This window comes from Anguilla rostrata, chromosome 5 (genome assembly GCF_018555375.3).
Source record: "Anguilla rostrata isolate EN2019 chromosome 5, ASM1855537v3, whole genome shotgun sequence".
Classification (NCBI taxonomy): Eukaryota; Metazoa; Chordata; class Actinopteri; order Anguilliformes; family Anguillidae; genus Anguilla; species Anguilla rostrata.
This window is the reverse complement of record NC_057937.1, coordinates 51,479,147-51,495,961: the sequence shown is the minus strand read 5'-3', so window position 1 is coordinate 51,495,961 and position 16,815 is coordinate 51,479,147. Positions and strand designations below refer to the sequence as shown.

The following is a 16,815-nucleotide window of genomic DNA, read 5'->3' as shown; positions in this document are numbered from 1 at the left end:
ACATTGACTTGCACCATACATCTAGGAATCCTTGCTGCTGGGAAAAATCCTAGGGGAAACGCTGTGTAATAATTACCACTGGTGATCTTCAAGGTCAGATATGTGGATTGTGAGAAGCTCAGCTCTAGTGATCAGTGCCTCCTGCTCTAGACTGTGAGAAGTTCAGCTCTAGTGAACAGTGCCTCCTGCTCTAGACTGAGAAGTTCAGCTCTAGTGAACAGTGCCTCCTGCTCTAGACTGTGAGACGTTCAGCTCTAGTGAACAGTGCCTCCTGCTCTAGACTGTGAGAAGTTCAGCTCTAGTGAACAGTGCCTCCTGCTCTAGACTGTGAGAAGTTCAGCTCTAGTGAACAGTGCCTCCTGCTCTAGACTGTGAGAAGTTCAGCTCTAGTGAACAGTGCCTCCTGCTCTAGACTGTGAGAAGTTCAGCTCTAGTGAACAGTGTAGACTGCTCTAGACTGAGAAGTTCAGCTCTAGTGATCAGTGCCTCCTGCTCTAGACTGTGAGAAGTTCAGCTCTAGTGAACAGTGTAGACTGCTCTAGACTGAGAAGTTCAGCTCTAGTGATCAGTGCCTCCTGCTCTAGACTGTGAGAAGTTCAGCTCTAGTGAACAGTGCCTCCTGCTCTAGACTGTGAGAAGCTCAGCTCTAGCGAACAGTGCCTCCTGCTCTAACCCTTGCGTTGTCTCTCCCCCCTGCGGCGCCCCCTTGTGCAGAAAGGAGAAAACGACGACGGCGGCGGCTTTTCTGCAACATCATGCATCACCTGACAGAGAACCACAAGGTTTGGAAAAAGACCATCGAGGAAGAGGAGAAGAGCAAAGAGCCCGGCAAACCGCCACCCCAGCCGACGCCCTCCGAGGCCCCGCCCCTGTCCTCCGCCTCCGAGGACATACAGGTGATTCAGGAGGAGGCGGAGGAGGAAGAGAGGCCGTAGCAACGGACAGGGGTGGAACCCAGATTGGAAACTGGCAGGACTTCCTAGGGAGGCGTACGTTTTTGCGGAGGGGTACGGCAGGGGAGGTGAGACCCCCCTAACCCCCCCCCCCCCCTCCCCCTGACACACACGGGCGATGGAGCCATCCTGCTGGACCTCTCCTTGATACGCTGAGCTGTGGTGCTGACGCCCCCCTACACTGAAGCACGCCTGCATCGGCTCAGAAAAAAAGGCCTTATTACTGTGAGCGGACTCCTCCCGCAAATCCTATGCACTTTGACCCCACGGGGGAATAAGATATAAACAAACAATGAAATGACAGAAACAACCCTTGTTCTCTGCAGATGGGGAGGGGGCAGTTTTTTTTTGGGGGGGGGGGGGCGGCATCAGGAATGGATGGAGAGCGGGGCAAGGATGCAATCTCTGTGTCGTTGAGTTATGCAGCTGATGCTGTCTGGTTGACCGCAGAGAGCGTTTTGATATCTGTGAGGTACTAAAAATAAAATAATAATATGCCTCTTTTAAAGTGATTGAAGTTACCAAAGTGAAGAAATCGAGAGGGCAGCGTCTCTGTGACTGATTCAGGCTCTGCCGGAAACAAAAACAAGAAAATATATATTTAAAATATATATGAAACATATATATTTCAAATGTGCCTGTCCCATCATATACTCAACTCAAAACAGTTGAGGCTGCATATAGACAAATAGTTTATTTTTTTATTTTTATTTTTGTTTTTGTTGCACAAACTGTGCGGTCTCTCTCCGCCCTTGGGCTAATGACACGAAACACTGTATACGCAGACTCTGTTAGTGGAAGCGCTGACATTTTGACTGAAGACAAATGTGCTGCCCTTATTCTTTATGATGCCTTCTACCCTTGTGTGTAGCCTGCCTCGTTCATTTCTTGTTGACATATATATTTTTTGGAATGCACAGTGGTTCTGAAAACTTGCTCCATTCTGAATGAGGGATATTTCATTTTTAAAATCTTTATATGTCTACATACACAGAGACAGACATAAGCGCGCATGCACACACATACGCACACACATACATGCACGCACACGCACACATGCACATACTGTATATACATTTTTCACTTTTTCTCAGGATGCACATTAATATTAAATTATTTTGCAAGAGTTCTGGTGCAAAGTCATAATGCCCCCCTGCCCAAGTGCTTGGTATGACCGATTCCACAGAAAACGGGTGAGCTGCATCACTGAATGTGAAAAGTGTTTTAGTACAGTATGGCACGGACCAGAACCTGAACATACTAACCAACGAGGAGATGCATAGTGCACAGGGATGGCTATTTTTCTGCTGACTTGCTGTTGGCATTATTGACATGTATTCCTGGTTCGGGCTGCCGGGTGGCTCATCCTGTTAAGGCACTGATGTGTGTGTGGATGGGCCCCTTGGTTTTGTATGGATGAATCTGGGCCATGCAAGTGTTGGCTGTGGCTGGCAGCTGTAGAATTGCCTGGAGAAGGAAATGCATTCAGACTGCAGGGACGTGTCTCCTCATGCACTAGCACCCCCCTCTGGTCATTCTAGTCTACAGGCACAAATTGCACGTGAAGTGTCCTCTTTAATTCAGTGTGTGAGTTTCAAGGCTGTGTTGCAGAATGACTAGAAGCAGTGGCTTGATTGAGCTTTCAGGGAAGAGAGTGTACTTGTGTGCGCTGTCCCGAATCGACTAGAGATCGCAGCGATGAGCATGAGCACACACAGTTCCGGCGCTCCAAATTGGGTGTACATGGGGGTTAAATTGGAAAGAACATGCGTTCTTGCAAAACCTCGTTGTTTTCTTCAGAATAACTTACTGCTGATTCCTGTGCGACACTGTCTGTCTGTCAACTGTCAAACTGTCAAAGTCTGTCAAATGTATGTCCGAGGCCAGTGAGCAAATTAGCAGCGTTCAGCGTTCCCCTGGAGAGCGGCTGCTGAGCTTTTTTAATGGTTTTGTGCTGTACCACATAGGACACATACAATTTCTATTTTTCTCTGAAGCAAGAACTTTCAGCATTCCACTAGAAGTCGGAAAAAAAGCAATCACGTCGGACATCATGAAGGCCAAGCTCCTTCACTGAGTTTTTATAGAAACGTGTTCCGACGATGATCAATGTTCTCAAGCAGCCAGTGTAACTCAAGCTAGTGTATTTAAAAGGAGAATTTAAAAATGCGCACCTTTTACTACCAAACAAGTGTTTAACCTCTGCACAGAAAGAGTATCTGCATATATATTTTTAAAATAATCAACTGTATCACAATGCATCTGTTTTATATGTGTGGTTGACATGATGTTCTACACACAGAAACCTGTGATTATCATCCTGTCTCTAGTGTTTTTATGAAATACTATTTACGGGTGTGAAGTCTGGGATGTCGAGAAACTGTGGGATTTGGTGTTAATTCCTTTGGGTACAACACGTGTGTTCCATAACCTCACTTATCTTGTACCTCTTTAGTTTTGCATTGTTATTCAGTCCAAGTTGTTTTTCTTCTTTTTTTTTTTTTGCCGAACCAATGAAGGGGTTCCCAAACTGGTTCCAATGACCCCTGAGTGTCCATGAAGAAGACTAAGGGGGTCTTCTACAAACTTTAAAAAATATTTTACCCTTCTTAAGAAATCTTTTAAAAATATTTCCATATATCATATGAAAACGTCACATATTAGACTTATTTTCAGGTAAGCTAACCCTCTTCTATTTAAAAATCCTGGTTTTGGTCATTATTAAATATTTAGATTATCCTAAATAGTTTTATGTCTTGTATGGATCTATGATATAACCTTGCTTCCATATATCACTGGGTTAAATACTTCCTAAGTTTTAGCCAGTAATACAGTTAGATACAGGTGTCTAAATATCACATCCTCATCCAGAGTGATGAAATTTTAAGAGCCACAAATTGGACAAAGTTTGGGAACCCCTACCCTAGTGCTCTCAGGATTTTTTTCCCACAATGCACTGCTCAGTGTGGAACAGAAGCATGACGCAACCGTAGGAAGGCACAAAACTAAAATGAATGAGGAAAATGCATATGCTATTACCTGGATACCTGGCCAAAGGTACCTGTTTCCTCACCAGCAGAGGGGAATCTAGTGTCCCTTTGTCTGGCACAGGCCCATCTGTGCTGCAGGTTTTCCTTTTTGAGTCATTAAGCCACACCCCTGCTGTAGCATTATGTCATTAGTAGCGCATTCTCCCAGAGCACTCAAATCAACCACAGTGTATTGTCAGATTAATCAGATTTTATGAATGACTGTCACCAGTATGTAGCACCTAAATGTGTATCTCAGATGTAATGTTTAAACCTTACGAAATATATGTGTGGCGGGGAGGGTAAAAGTCTCTGGTCTATCATTTTTAGTTTTGAAGGTGTGTGTGTGTGTGTTTTTTTTTTTTTTTTACAGCAAATATGTTTTTGTGTGTAACGTAATATGTTGACTATAAAATCCAAAGTTCAAGGAATATATTTTAATAAATGTTGAAATACACTGCATTGTATCATTTCTCCTTTTACTTGTGAAAGCTATGCATATAGCATACTATTTCAGTGTATATTATTGTGTGTGTGTGTTTGTGTGTGAGGATGTCTGTATCTGTTGTTGACCGATTGATATTGTGCATATATACATCATGTTCTGATGGACTCTTGTCTGCTTGCTGTTAATACTCAAACATACATTTAATCTTCTGCTATTTAACTTCAGAGACTTAGGCCTAGACCATATGGTAGTTCTGTATGGATATTGACAGAGGAAATCCACAGGGAACTTCGGCTCTTGGGAGATGGTTGAAAATGGCTGATTGTCGGAGTTTAGCTCTGAATGCAGGGTGATCTTTGTGCTCAGTCCATCAGAGACTGGTGACACGGTTGTTCATCTGCCGTTGTTTTGACGTGTGTGACTGTCAGGGAGAAGTCTCCGCTCTGTTCACAACGCTACGCTCGCTGTCTGTGTCCCACGTCCCGGGGGGGCGATGAAAACAAACTGGCATCCCAGCGGACAGCCTTCGGTTTGTTTCAGCTGTCACTCACGAAACCGCGAGGAAGCTCGATTATAAATCACCAAGAGATTTAGAGGGCTCTGCTGAAGTGAATCTAACCACCAAAAAGTTGCTGTTTTAAGAGGCAGTTGTTTGTATGGATGGGTATTATTTGCATGCTGTGGACCTGCAGCAATGGCAGATTGGTTGCTGTTATTTAGCCTTTTTTTTCCACAACTGGCTTGTCTAAAGCAAAAGGTTGATGTTTATTTATTTGTCCTTTTTGGTTTCATTTTTATGTGAAAATAAACTCTTTGTCCTCTTCTCCTTTTTTCCAGTTAAACTTGATTTCATTCGACTGGCGAAATTGTGCTTGTGGGAAAAAATCATGTTTAAGAGTAAAAGTTGTGGATGAATGTTGATAAGATCCGGGCCTTCGTGAGTGGAGGGCGCTCTCTGTGAGAGAGCGATGATTTCAGATGGGTATGCATGTTTTAGCTCTTTCTCTTTGTGCACAGTCAGCACTCAGGAAATAGTTTATGGCTCGCTTGGCCACCCTCCAAATGCAGGCAAAGCTTTTAACTAAGGATTTGAGTCTAGTCTAAATTCATTGTTGCCCATCAGTGTGGTTTTCAACTCTTGTGTTACAATTTGATGATGCAGTGCTTCAACTTTTGTAGCTGCGTTTTGTGGAGGGCGGTAATTTTAGAAGGCAGGCCCTCGTTTTCAGTAAGTGCAGTGAAGTGCACTGCACTTGTGCCTTATTAATTACAGTTTCCCCCCTCTCTTGCCTGCTGGCAGATAAAAAAAAAAAAAAGTCAAACATGCAGTCACATTTTGCAGCATTATGTAATGGAATGATGAAACTCCATCCTCATCCAAGGCACCCATATGTTCTATTATGGGGCTCTGCCATGATATTTTCCCAGCTTTCCTGCTTAATGTGGTACGCCAGTTTGCAAAGGTATATCTGTACCATTGCAACATAATCCCCCCTTAAGCTCTGGAGGGTGAGGGCTAGTGCATACGCAAATAATCCAAAATGTAAAGTGGAATCAGTCAACCACTTAGTGAAGTCGGCTAAACTGCCACAGCTACTGCACCAGAGGACAGCACAAGCACAACCGTTGTGGGCAGTCACAGATTGAGGAAAGACAAACCTAGTCTATAGGACGTATACCAGGTCTATGCCTGGTCTATAGGACATATGCCTGGTCTATACCTGGTCTATAAGTGCCTTAAATGGCTGCACCACTCAACCACTCAGGGGCCTTTGTGCGGTCAATGGTCATTCACTGTAATGATGCACTTCGTAACAAATTAGCTGGAGAGATTTGCCCAGATAGAGTAGAAAATGGCAAACAAAAGCAGAATGGGAAACAATGCTTTGGTCCCCATAGTTCACTGTGCCTCCATGGGCCACAGGAAAAACCAGATGTGTGGATCAATGCAAATGGGCTACAGACTGTTGTTAAAGAAGTGAGTGAATTCCTGGGCCCTTGCCATGGCTGCAGATTAGATTAGATTAGATTAAATTGACCACTTTTGTGGAGATATGTCTTTGGCCTCACCAGAAGAACAGATGTGAGTAACAATACATCGTTCTGGACAATATGTCCGTAAGATACATTAGACCGCTCTGTAACGATCCATATTTGACATGTGAACATAGCTATAAGAACCGCAGATCAGAGTCGTGACCAAGAGAAAAAAAAGTTCAGACGCTTGAGTGTCGTGAGTGTCTCTCAGGAGATGCTTTGCAGTACAGGACAAAGGATTTCTTTTACATGTTTCTGCATTAAACACAAGTTAAGATGAGTATCTGGCCAGGAAATGGCGTGTCTGTGCTTTTGCACTGCGTGAGGAACCAAGGCTGAATATCTGGACAGTGTCTGCTTTTTTTACTGGATGAGGAGGCAAGGTGGTACGTCCTCAGACAACCCTGGAGGGGCTTGGCAGGGCTACACAGGTCACGCCACACGTGTGATCTGAGGAGGAGGATGATGCGTCTGCACACTCCACATACTTCACTTCACGACATTCCTTTTCATCAAATAGGACTGACACCTAATTTTAGTGTATGATCTGTGATAAAAAAGCTCTGTGATAGTCATGGCAGTTTACACAAAGTAATTTTGGCGATGTTCAGATCTTTCTCATTGCTGCAAAGAAACTGGAGATCTTATTTTGACCTTCAAAACGTTTTTTGGACAATTGTGGGAAAAAGTTTGTTCTCTGCCTCACGTATCTCACTTTTTTGCCAACTCGGTTAAAAGGCTTGATTCTGTCAAATTCAGGAATCCTTTTTTGGCAGCAAGTAATTCCAAGAAGTGAGCCTATAATATGGCTGGGATTCAATCAAAATTTGTCCTTACCTTTAGCCAAAAGCTTTTTTCTTCACAGTTTGGTTTGGCAATCACTAAAATTAACTCACCAAACTGAGTTTATGAAGAAGTGTAACACATGCATTTTTTTGTAAGTTAAGGGCAAATGATTGAATTTCGGCCCAAGTACCTTTACACCGCTATAATTCACTAAATAGAAACTTATTGCTTAGGGTTGTGTCACATTTCCTGGAAAAAGAAAAGCCAGACATTAATCGTAAAACTAACGCAACACTGAATTTTGCAGAAAGCTATAAGTCCTTTATAAATTTTTTTAATGTTTTAAGTTAATATAGAAATTGTGACAGCCAAAAACAGGAGCAACAAATCGATATTATACACTAAAATGTCACCCAGGCAACCTGGAATGTGTACAGGTCCTGCTATTAATAGCATTTTCTAGTCTGATATCAAACTTTTGAGTTGCAAATAGGGGAGGCTGTTTAAGGCGATGGGTGACTGCTTCTCCCTCATTCTACTCCACCTCAAACATTGTTTTTCTGAATGGTTTTTGAATTTGATATTTCTGTACTTTATAAGTAATTGAATTTATAATTATTTATTTTCAAACCAGTATCCTACTCCAAATTGTTTTATTTGACAAAACACAGCAATGCTTATGCTTGCTCACAAATAAAAGCTATAAAAAACTTCAGTTAGGTATAACATGAAACCGAGTATAGAACAGTTTTACAGATTATAGAAAATGTTTAACCTACTCAATGTATTCAAGTAAGCCAAACTTCACAACACTGAAACCTGAATTGTAATGTTGTTACACAATCAATACAATATGACTAGGATGCTGACATACTGTATGCTGTAAACTCAACTTTGTTACTGTGCTCTCAGAATAATAAAACAATACACAAATACAAAAAATAATACAATTTCATGTTAAGCATTCTTGTGCAGACTGTTGATAAATGTTTCTCTTCAAATGTACTGACATAGTGGATTATTCCACACTGAAATAATCAATTTTCTGTCAGTCATAACGTGACATCTCAGAAAGAGTTCATGGTTCGCAGAGCTGATAAATACACTGAAGCCAAAGGCAGTGTTATGCAACAGGCGGCATTTGAGGATATAGCGCATATTCTAGGAAAGACAGCTTGTGTACCTTTAGTCTTCACCTGACACAGCAGTTCTGTACGTTCCAGTTTCGGCACATTTCTGTGAAGCAGGTGGGATTAGGCAAGAACCTCGCCAACAATACACACACTGCAGACACCCCTGGATCTAACTGCTTTGCTCTAAAAGCCTTAACATATTCTCCAAAGACCTGGAAATAAATGTTTGTCCCCTGTAGGGGGACTTTGTCTCTGGTGTTAATCTCAAGAACCGTATATTCTAACACTACAAGGAACATTCAACAAAAATGAAATACTGTTCCCCAAACTGCAACATATCATATTCTGTCAAAAATGAAAATATTTAAACTTTGTTTCAGCTGGCTCTCAGGCGTATATGGAGCATAAGCACTGTAAGGCACTTTAAAAGTCCTGAAAGTTTATCAGCAATAAAACATGCTTATTTTGCGTTTGTTCCACTTTGTTCTCTGTTCTTTTTGTAAAACCTAATTTACATGTAAGCCAGAGTCGGCAAAAGTAGCCCCTGATATAATTTGCCATGCTTTCTGTCTGTCCTAGAGTCCTAGGATCTGTTCCATATCCCCTTTTTAATTCAACTCAACTCATTTTTCTTTATGAACAAATTTAGGTTGCTCAGTCTTAAAAGCAATCCCGTCCCATGGTCACAAGTCCAATTTTGGTCAGTGCACAGTAGCATAGGCATCTTCCAAAATGTGTCCAGTCAGCTGCTACTTGTGCTCACTCTATAGTCCACCAGCTGGGCTGTGCAGTTATTGCTATAGGGAGATGCTGTGGCTAATTCTGCACTGCTGTGCTAGACTCCAAACCAGAGCCAGAACTGTAGCATTCAGGATTAAATTCTGCACCATGGAGCGTACCACTACACATAAGGCTAATGATTCAGTTGGAGATACTGACTGATATTTCCATCGGCTTCCATTTTGTTTTGTTTTTTTGCTGCGATTTCGTACTGAACTGACAGAAATCACAGAAATATGAACTGCAGTTCAATAGCTTCACATCAGGCACAGCACTGAGTAAGAGGAGCGTAATAATTTACGGCTGCAGATGCGGTTGGGGAGTTCAGATGGGAGACATTAGCTGCCTTTCTGCGCTGGTTTGAGTTAGTCTCATCGCAGTTCAGACGCTGGGCTAACTCTTCACTGCTGCCTCCTGGTGGCACAGATGGCGTAGGGCAGAGGTTGTAGCGTCATGCCCAGTTTGGGGGTGAGGCTTGGGACGACCCCGGGGGGAAACTGCAGGCTGAATCTCTGCATCAGCGTGCTGAAGAACAGAAACATCTCCATCCTGGCCAACGGCTCCCCCAGGCAGTGTCGCCGCCCTTCAGGGAGAAAACGAAATGGGAAAAATCAGCATTTTATTTTTAAAAATTAAATTTTTTGACATTTTGACATTTAGCTCCCTTTCTGCAGTAAAAAAAAAAAAAAGTATCACAGCAGTGTAAATGTGACTTCTAATGTATCGTGTCTTAGGTATGTTAGAGTATTTAATATAAATCCCAGCACTCTAAGACTAGGATTGGAAAAACCTGATGGCAGACTAAAAGTGATGAACGATCTGCTGTTTATTTCCCTGTGTCTATCAGCACACTGCAGGCTAAAGATGGCGGACTTGCCCAGGGAGAAGGGCAGGAAGGCCTCCCGCCTGACGAAGTTCCCGCTTGCGTCCAGGAACCTCTCGGGGGAGAAGACGTCCGGGTGGCTCCAGTACTTCTCGTCGAAGTGCACGGAGTACAGGTTGGTGATGACCAGGGTGCTGCGGGGAACCGAGTAGCCCCTCACCAGGGCGTCGCCCGAGGTGGCCCGGAAGATGCCCAGGGGCACCACGTTGCAGAAGCGCAGGACCTCGTGCAGCACGGCCTCCAGGTAGGGCATCCGCAGCCTGTCCTCCAGGGTGGGCGGCCTGCCGTTCCCCAGCACCCGGTCTATCTCCCCCTGCACCTTCTCTGGACGAGAGAGAGAGCCCAGCCAGCACATCAGCAGCAGCACAACCGGATAGCTTATCGGATATAACAATACAATTACGTCTATATCAATTATCATAATTATGATTATTAGAGTTATTATTATGGTATAATAGAATTAAAAAGCTGTCGATATATAAAGTAGTCATAGGACAGTGTTGCTTCAATCCCAAACAGGAACAGCTATCCTATGCTGACAGATGTGAACCTAAGTTCTGCTATAGAGAGGAAATGATTTTGTTTGTTTCCAATATCTTTATAGCTCCATCCATTATGAATATAGACCTCCCTCTCTCACCACTGATACAAAGGCCTCATGTAGACACCCAGGCTTTGAGCCATGATGTAGAGTGGTATACCTGCCTTGGACGCTGGGGTACAGGGCCATGTACAGCATGGCCCAGCGGATGGCGTTGGTGGTGGTCTCCGTGCCAGCGATGATGAGCTCGCCCACGGAGAAGATGAGGTTCTCCAGGGAGAAGGAGGCGGTGGAGTCCCCGGCGCTCTGGTCCATCTCGTCCAGGTAGGCGTCGATGTAGTGGCGCGGGGACTGGCGCGTCCTGCCCTGCGCGAACCGCTCGGTGATCTGCTGCAGGAAGACGTACACCGCCGCAGCGTTGCGGAACAGCTTCTGGTGCTTGCCGAACGGAAGGATCTCGATCCAGGGGAAGGCGTTGTAGAGGAAGGCCCAGCCGCTGGCCGCCAGCTCCACGTTCTCGCTGAAGATCTCTATCATGTGCTGGAACTCGTGGTCGTCGTAGGTGAAGCGGTTGCCGAAAAGGATGAGGTTGGTGACGTTGGATACGGCGTTCGTCACCAAGTGCTTAGGGTCAAAGGGCTTCCCCTTGTGCTCGTCGATGGCGTCCACGAAAAACATGCACTCCTCTGAGATCTTGTTCTCAAACGTCTTCTGGCCAGTGCCGAAGTAGCGGAAGCTGTTGACGGCGAGTTTGCGATGCTCGACCCATCCCCTGCCATACTTGGCGTTAAGAAGCCCTTTAACACAGAGACGAACAGTGAAGGCCAGATGAAAAAACTGGATTCATATTTATGGAATTAGGCTGAGGTGCCAAGGTCCAGTGTATTCACAGTGATAAGATTACATGAAAAGATCACTTCATAACCATTATTTTAGGATTGATAGGTTTGTCTATATAAGAATATTGAAACAAATGGACATTGACTGGGTAAAAACTCTGCTTTGTTGTACAGAACTTAATACATATAACAACAACATAATAATAACAATGGCAATAATAACAGGCCTACATTGGCAAAAGCTTCTGAATGAATGAGTCGTTGTTTGACGATTTAAAAAAAAATATGTGGGTGTGCATCTAATGTAGCATAGTGATCAATCTCTAGCCGTGCCACAGAAGCGCGTCTGAGGAGATTGCATCGATGAATCCAGTCATGTGCGCACTGCCAGGCACCACTGAGCAAAACGCACGCACAAAAAGCTTTTAAAATCACTTGTGAGCTGCTATCAGTGCAGGGAGCTACACTGTTGCCGTGTGTAATGTGGCCCCTGAAGCTTTTCACAGGGACTGACATCGTTCTGGCCCCAGAGTCACAAGATTTCCTCAGAGCAGGAGTGCTGATCTAGACTAGTGTCAGATTTCTCTTATCCAAGCCGATCCGTATTAATTGTGTGCTAAATAGCAAAACTGATCCTAACCTCCGACATTCCTTCTGATACACGTTTTGAATAGTCAGGAAAGTTCTAGTGCTTTCTGCTGTCCTTGAACTAAAACTGAGAAAGTGTGAAACTGGAAAATGAGGCATGTCACTGCTTGCCTTCCATGAACAAGAGTCAAGTCATTCCTCTTCAAAAACTGAAAGAAATCTGTCTGTATGCCCTTTTTTTTAAAGGATAACACCAGTCATTTTCATTTTTTCAGTATTGCCACCATTTCCCATGAAAAGACCAAAATCAATAATGTTTGTACAGAATATTTTCATTGAAACACAGGTTTATTCTGAAGGAAATAACTTTTATATAGTCTGAAAACTTATTTTAAAAATACATAAATTACAAAAATGAAATAGTGATCGTTACACATTGTTGACATGGCATTCTATAATGAGGTTGACGTAACACTGACTGTCCTTATATGTATGTATGTCCTGTGAGCTCCATAATGTTTGGGACAAAGACATTTTGTTTTTCTTGATTACTCCTCATTTTACATTTGTAATCAATTCATGTGTGGTTAAGGTAAAAAAAAAATAGATTTTGGTTTCATCATGTAAAACTTACAACACTTTTTATAAATACCCCCCCCCCCCCCCTCATTTCAAGGCACCATAACATTTGGGACAAATGGTGTTACAGGTGTCTCTGACTAGTCAGGTGTGTTCAACTACTTCCTGAGAGTAGGTATAAGAGAGCTTTCAGTGTCTAGTTAGGATTCTTTTGATTGCCTTTGGAGTCTATTATTAGTGTTTGTCAATATGAGGATCAGAGTTATACCAATGACTCAAGGAAGTCAAAGAAGTCAAGGAAGCCATGAGGCTGAGAAATAAGAATAAACAACTAGAGACGTATGCCAAACCTTATTCTAACCAAAATCACTTCTTTGGAACATTACTAAGAAGAAAGAGAGCACCAATGAGCTCAGAAATCACAAAGAGCTCACCAGTGAAACACATGTGATGCCATTTGTCCCAACTGTCATGGTGCCCTGAAATGGGGGGACTATTTATAAAAAGTGTTGTTACTTTACATGATGCACGCAAATTATATAAAGAGACCCTCCAACAAAAGCTGAGAATGTGCACTTCAACCACACATGATTTTTAAAAATACAAATCTAAGAGTACAGAGCCAAATAATGAAAATAATGTCTTTGTCCGAAATATTACGGAGCTCACTGTATGTATGTATGCATGTATGTATTTATGTATGTATGTACTCATTAAACATTGTTAGTATCCTGTGTTTGGTTTGAACACACCTCCAGGAAGATCAGAAAATCCGCTATATGGCGTGACTGCTCAATGCAGTATTTGTGCCTATGATTTTTTTTATGTTTCTGCCGCCATCGAGAAAATAATAATTCCGTTTCTCAAGGAAAAGTGTAGGCCTTGGACGGCAATCGGATAGATGTTCATGGAAGCAGTCTGTCTCCTTACCTCCCATTTTTGTCATTTTCTCGAACAAAGGCAGAGATGGACGGTCCGCAAACAAGTCGCTCTGATGCACGAGACACTCTTTGACTACATCGTAGCCGTTCAGCACCACGGTGGAGATGCCACCCAAATCAAGACTGAAGATCTGAAAAAATAATAAATAAATGTGTAGTCTATACACAGTAAAATGTCCAGTGCTAATTAAACTCCAACAGTGCTAATTTAACTCTTAACAGATAACATTTGGTCCCACTCTGGAATTGTGGGACCAAATTTTATCTGCGGAGAGTTGAATTAACACTGGACATTTTATTGTGTACATGTTACGCGTTTATTAAACTCTTCCAGAGTTCATAGGAGTCCATTAGGTAGGTATGAAATGTCGGTGACAATCGGAGATGATTTAACAATGGACATTTCTTTGTGTAAAAGCCTTAATTTAAAAAAATCTAAATCTAAATCTTAATAAGGCTACACTACCTGAGGAAGAATCCAATGCAACAACGGAATATATATTTTAAAATATAGCCTACGCAGCAACACACTTTTATTTACAGACAAATTTTCTATAATAGATCACAATAGAATGAAATGCGGCATTTGTTTTCGTAAAGCAGAGTTTCCAATTTTTGCATGAAAAAAACGTGTTCGCCTAAGTAGATAATTCCTTTGCAAATATTCAATAGCGTCTGGGGAGGGACGGGGGAGCTAGACAGACAAAAGCCAACTTGGCATTTTCTGAAATCTCAGAAAACCTCCAGGAAAAGCAGACTTAAAAAATGCAAGGGGAAACTATCCTTGTGTTCTGCGCTGTTTGGTTGATGGAATTTAATGAGACTAGGCTATATGTCATTAATTAGAGTCCTGCTTCATAACTGTTCACACAAGAGAAACTGCATATTGTCAGCTAAGTTTCTTCTCCCCGTAGCTATAGCCCACAGCTGGGAATGCTAGCCAAAGTGGGTACAGTATTAGGCTAAGTCGAAATAACTTTAGGAAACTTGAATCATTGTCGCATTTTGATAATGAAGGGAAAAATATGTAACAGTAGGCTATCACCGAAACTCCAAATAACGGACTACCAGTATCACCAGCGCCAGGAAACGCGGTCTACACAGAAGTCTTTGTGCCGTCACCGTGATAGTGCGGTAATATCAATAGACAGTCAGTGAATTGCCGGCTCACTAAGACTAAATAAACACAATACCTGTCCGTGGATTTCGCTTTGTTTCTTCATGTAGACGTGTGGCTCGGAGGCGAGGGACAAGATGTTCCCAATTATAGGCAATGGTGTAGGTCCCGGAGGGAACCCTCTCGGTCTCCTCTGCTTGGCAAGTTGACGAACTAGCAAGAACGAAAGAAGAATGATCAAAAGACTCCCTAAGTATAAGCATGCCCGCCCGTAGGATACCTTCTGGAGAACTGTCAACCGGCCGGTCGCCTCCATTTTTCGCTTAGGCTACTCTTCTCAAAAGGTTAAATTATCACCGTACACATAGAGCTATCCCCCGCCTCTATGCTAAGATTGGCTCGTCGTGCTGCGAGGATCATAATCATTGACAAACTTTGACTCCTCTTAAAATTAAAACATTTGACAAGTTGGTGCGAGACGCCTAGAGACCCGAGACAATTCGGAACAAGATAAATAAATGCATCTTTTCATTTTAGATGAGTAGCACATATCCTATAAATGGCTGTTTCTGTTTTTTCCCCCTTTTTGTGGCGGATATAAAACACCCTCATTAAAAGAAATAACCATAAATGGTCTATACCCTAACACTATAGAATCGCTTTTTGTAAATGTTTTCTTTGTAATAACTACGCTGTCTACGTACTCTCATTACAGCTGTCTGACAAAGAGTAGAGACTGAGTGACCTGGCTAGCTATCAAAGCCTATCCGCATGTGTCCGTTAAATTATAGGCTATCACATCAGATCCAGAAACTTGTTAATTGTCACAAATTGAAAATTATGCCTACGTATTGGAAAGTAGAGTCAAAAAAGGCAACGTTAGAACGAGTTTATATATATATGTATATATATATATATATATATATATATATATATATATATATATATATATATATATAAAGTGAAATGTGCTATCTATTACGACGTGGGGCTGTTAGAGCTGGACGTCTAGACACAGCCTATCAAACATAATGATGTAATGAATCTTCAGCATGTTCCTCCTGGACCCATAGGCTAAATCACGACCATAAACTTTGCCTCTGTCAGCTGATGGAATTCCCACCGCTTAGAAGAGGTCAAAGGTCAGAGAAGGCGCGTTCCTATTGTAGGCTACATAAGCTATTTGTGTGATTTTTTTAAGTAGGGAATGGAAACCTCGAGGACAGCTACTTCTCAAACAAGCACCCTGTTCTGTGTTAAAAGTTACAACGTCTGTTGCAAAAAAAGAAAAAAATGTATCAGGCAAATCCTTACCCTTTATCCCTGAAAGCATGTTCCCCTGATGTTTCAGTAGGAACAACACCATGAAGAATCCATCATTCTGATCTGTCAAACTCTTGTCACCAATTTATGGGCACAGCACTGTAGGCAAACTTTGACTTGAAACCACAAGGGGGGCATCTGATTGTCATTGCAGACCAGGGGTAAGTGGAGTTATGGCTATCGCAGGCCATGGGTGGGGGTTTAGATTGCAATTGTAGACTGTGGGGTGGGGGTGGGGTTTGAGATCACAGTCGTGGAGGACAAGGGGAAGATCAGTCCCTGCATGTGCCCAGGCCTGCTCCTAACCCTAACATTTCGGGGTCCCTATACTTGATTTTTTGAGCCCAACCTGGTAGTGACTGTGACTGCAGGGGTTGGTGGGTGATCGCGGATGGGTGTGGGTGGGGAGTGGATGCAATTGTGGACTGGGGGGATGCAATTCTCTCTTGGGCCTCATCCATTGCAAAATCAGGCAATGAACCATACAATAGTTTTATTTGTTATTCACTGTTGATCAACAGGCAACCCGCCCCCACCCCCCCAAAAAAAGGTACCAAAATGCAAGATGTTCTCTAATACGTTTTTTATGCTCCAACACAGGTTCCCTTTATTTGTTCTTCTCAAATTGCGACCTTTCACGTTTAACTGATTCCCAACATCAGTGGGCCACCAGGGGAATTCTGAAGGAAAAGCAGTAGCGTTCATTCACGAGAAAGGGTAGACCTTTGACGAAACCCTTCATTGAATGCGAGTTTGTGCTAGTCCCTCTCGGGTGGCCTGGAGAGTTAGCTTTCCTGTTCACTGACTCTTGGTTTGTGTCTCATTAGCGCAAATCGCT

The 16,815-nt window shown here is 42.8% G+C and overlaps 2 protein-coding genes across 5 annotated transcripts in view; one reads left to right on the top strand and one right to left on the bottom strand.

Moving 5' to 3' along the window:
- Positions 1 to 4,439, top strand: part of LOC135255607 (cGMP-inhibited 3',5'-cyclic phosphodiesterase 3B-like) — a 45,306-nt gene extending 40,867 nt beyond the window's left edge. For all 4 annotated transcript variants that reach the window (XM_064337024.1, XM_064337022.1, XM_064337019.1 and 1 more), the window contains one exon: positions 715 to 4,439. In XM_064337024.1, coding sequence (XP_064193094.1) covers positions 715 to 935 — 221 coding nt within the window. In that variant the 3' untranslated portion in view covers positions 936 to 4,439. The remainder of the gene's footprint in view (positions 1 to 714) is intronic.
- Positions 4,440 to 7,673: 3,234 nt separating this feature from the next.
- On the bottom strand, positions 7,674 to 14,979 carry LOC135255609 (vitamin D 25-hydroxylase). The gene is made up of 5 exons (XM_064337027.1): positions 14,731 to 14,979; positions 13,527 to 13,668; positions 10,755 to 11,387; positions 10,044 to 10,373; positions 7,674 to 9,749 (listed from the first exon to the last, which is right to left on the bottom strand). Exons 1-5 carry the CDS (start codon positions 14,968 to 14,970, stop codon positions 9,568 to 9,570), a joined length of 1,527 nt encoding a protein of 508 aa, XP_064193097.1. The 5' UTR covers positions 14,971 to 14,979; the 3' UTR covers positions 7,674 to 9,567.
- Positions 14,980 to 16,815: the final 1,836 nt, after the last annotated feature.

What these genes read in the sequence shown, in the direction of transcription:
- LOC135255609 (XM_064337027.1), bottom strand. Translation starts at nt 14,970, where the DNA reads ATGGAGGCGACCGGCCGGTTGACAGTTCTCCAGAAGGTATCCTACGGG. An exon ending in AAAGCGAAATCCACGGACAG is followed by an intron (nt 13,669 to 14,730) that starts GTATTGTGTTTA and finishes TTATTTTTTCAG; the next exon opens with ATCTTCAGTCTTGATTTGGG. An exon ending in CTTCCTGCCCTTCTCCCTGG is followed by an intron (nt 9,750 to 10,043) that starts GCAAGTCCGCCA and finishes TTCTCCCTGAAG; the next exon opens with GGCGGCGACACTGCCTGGGG.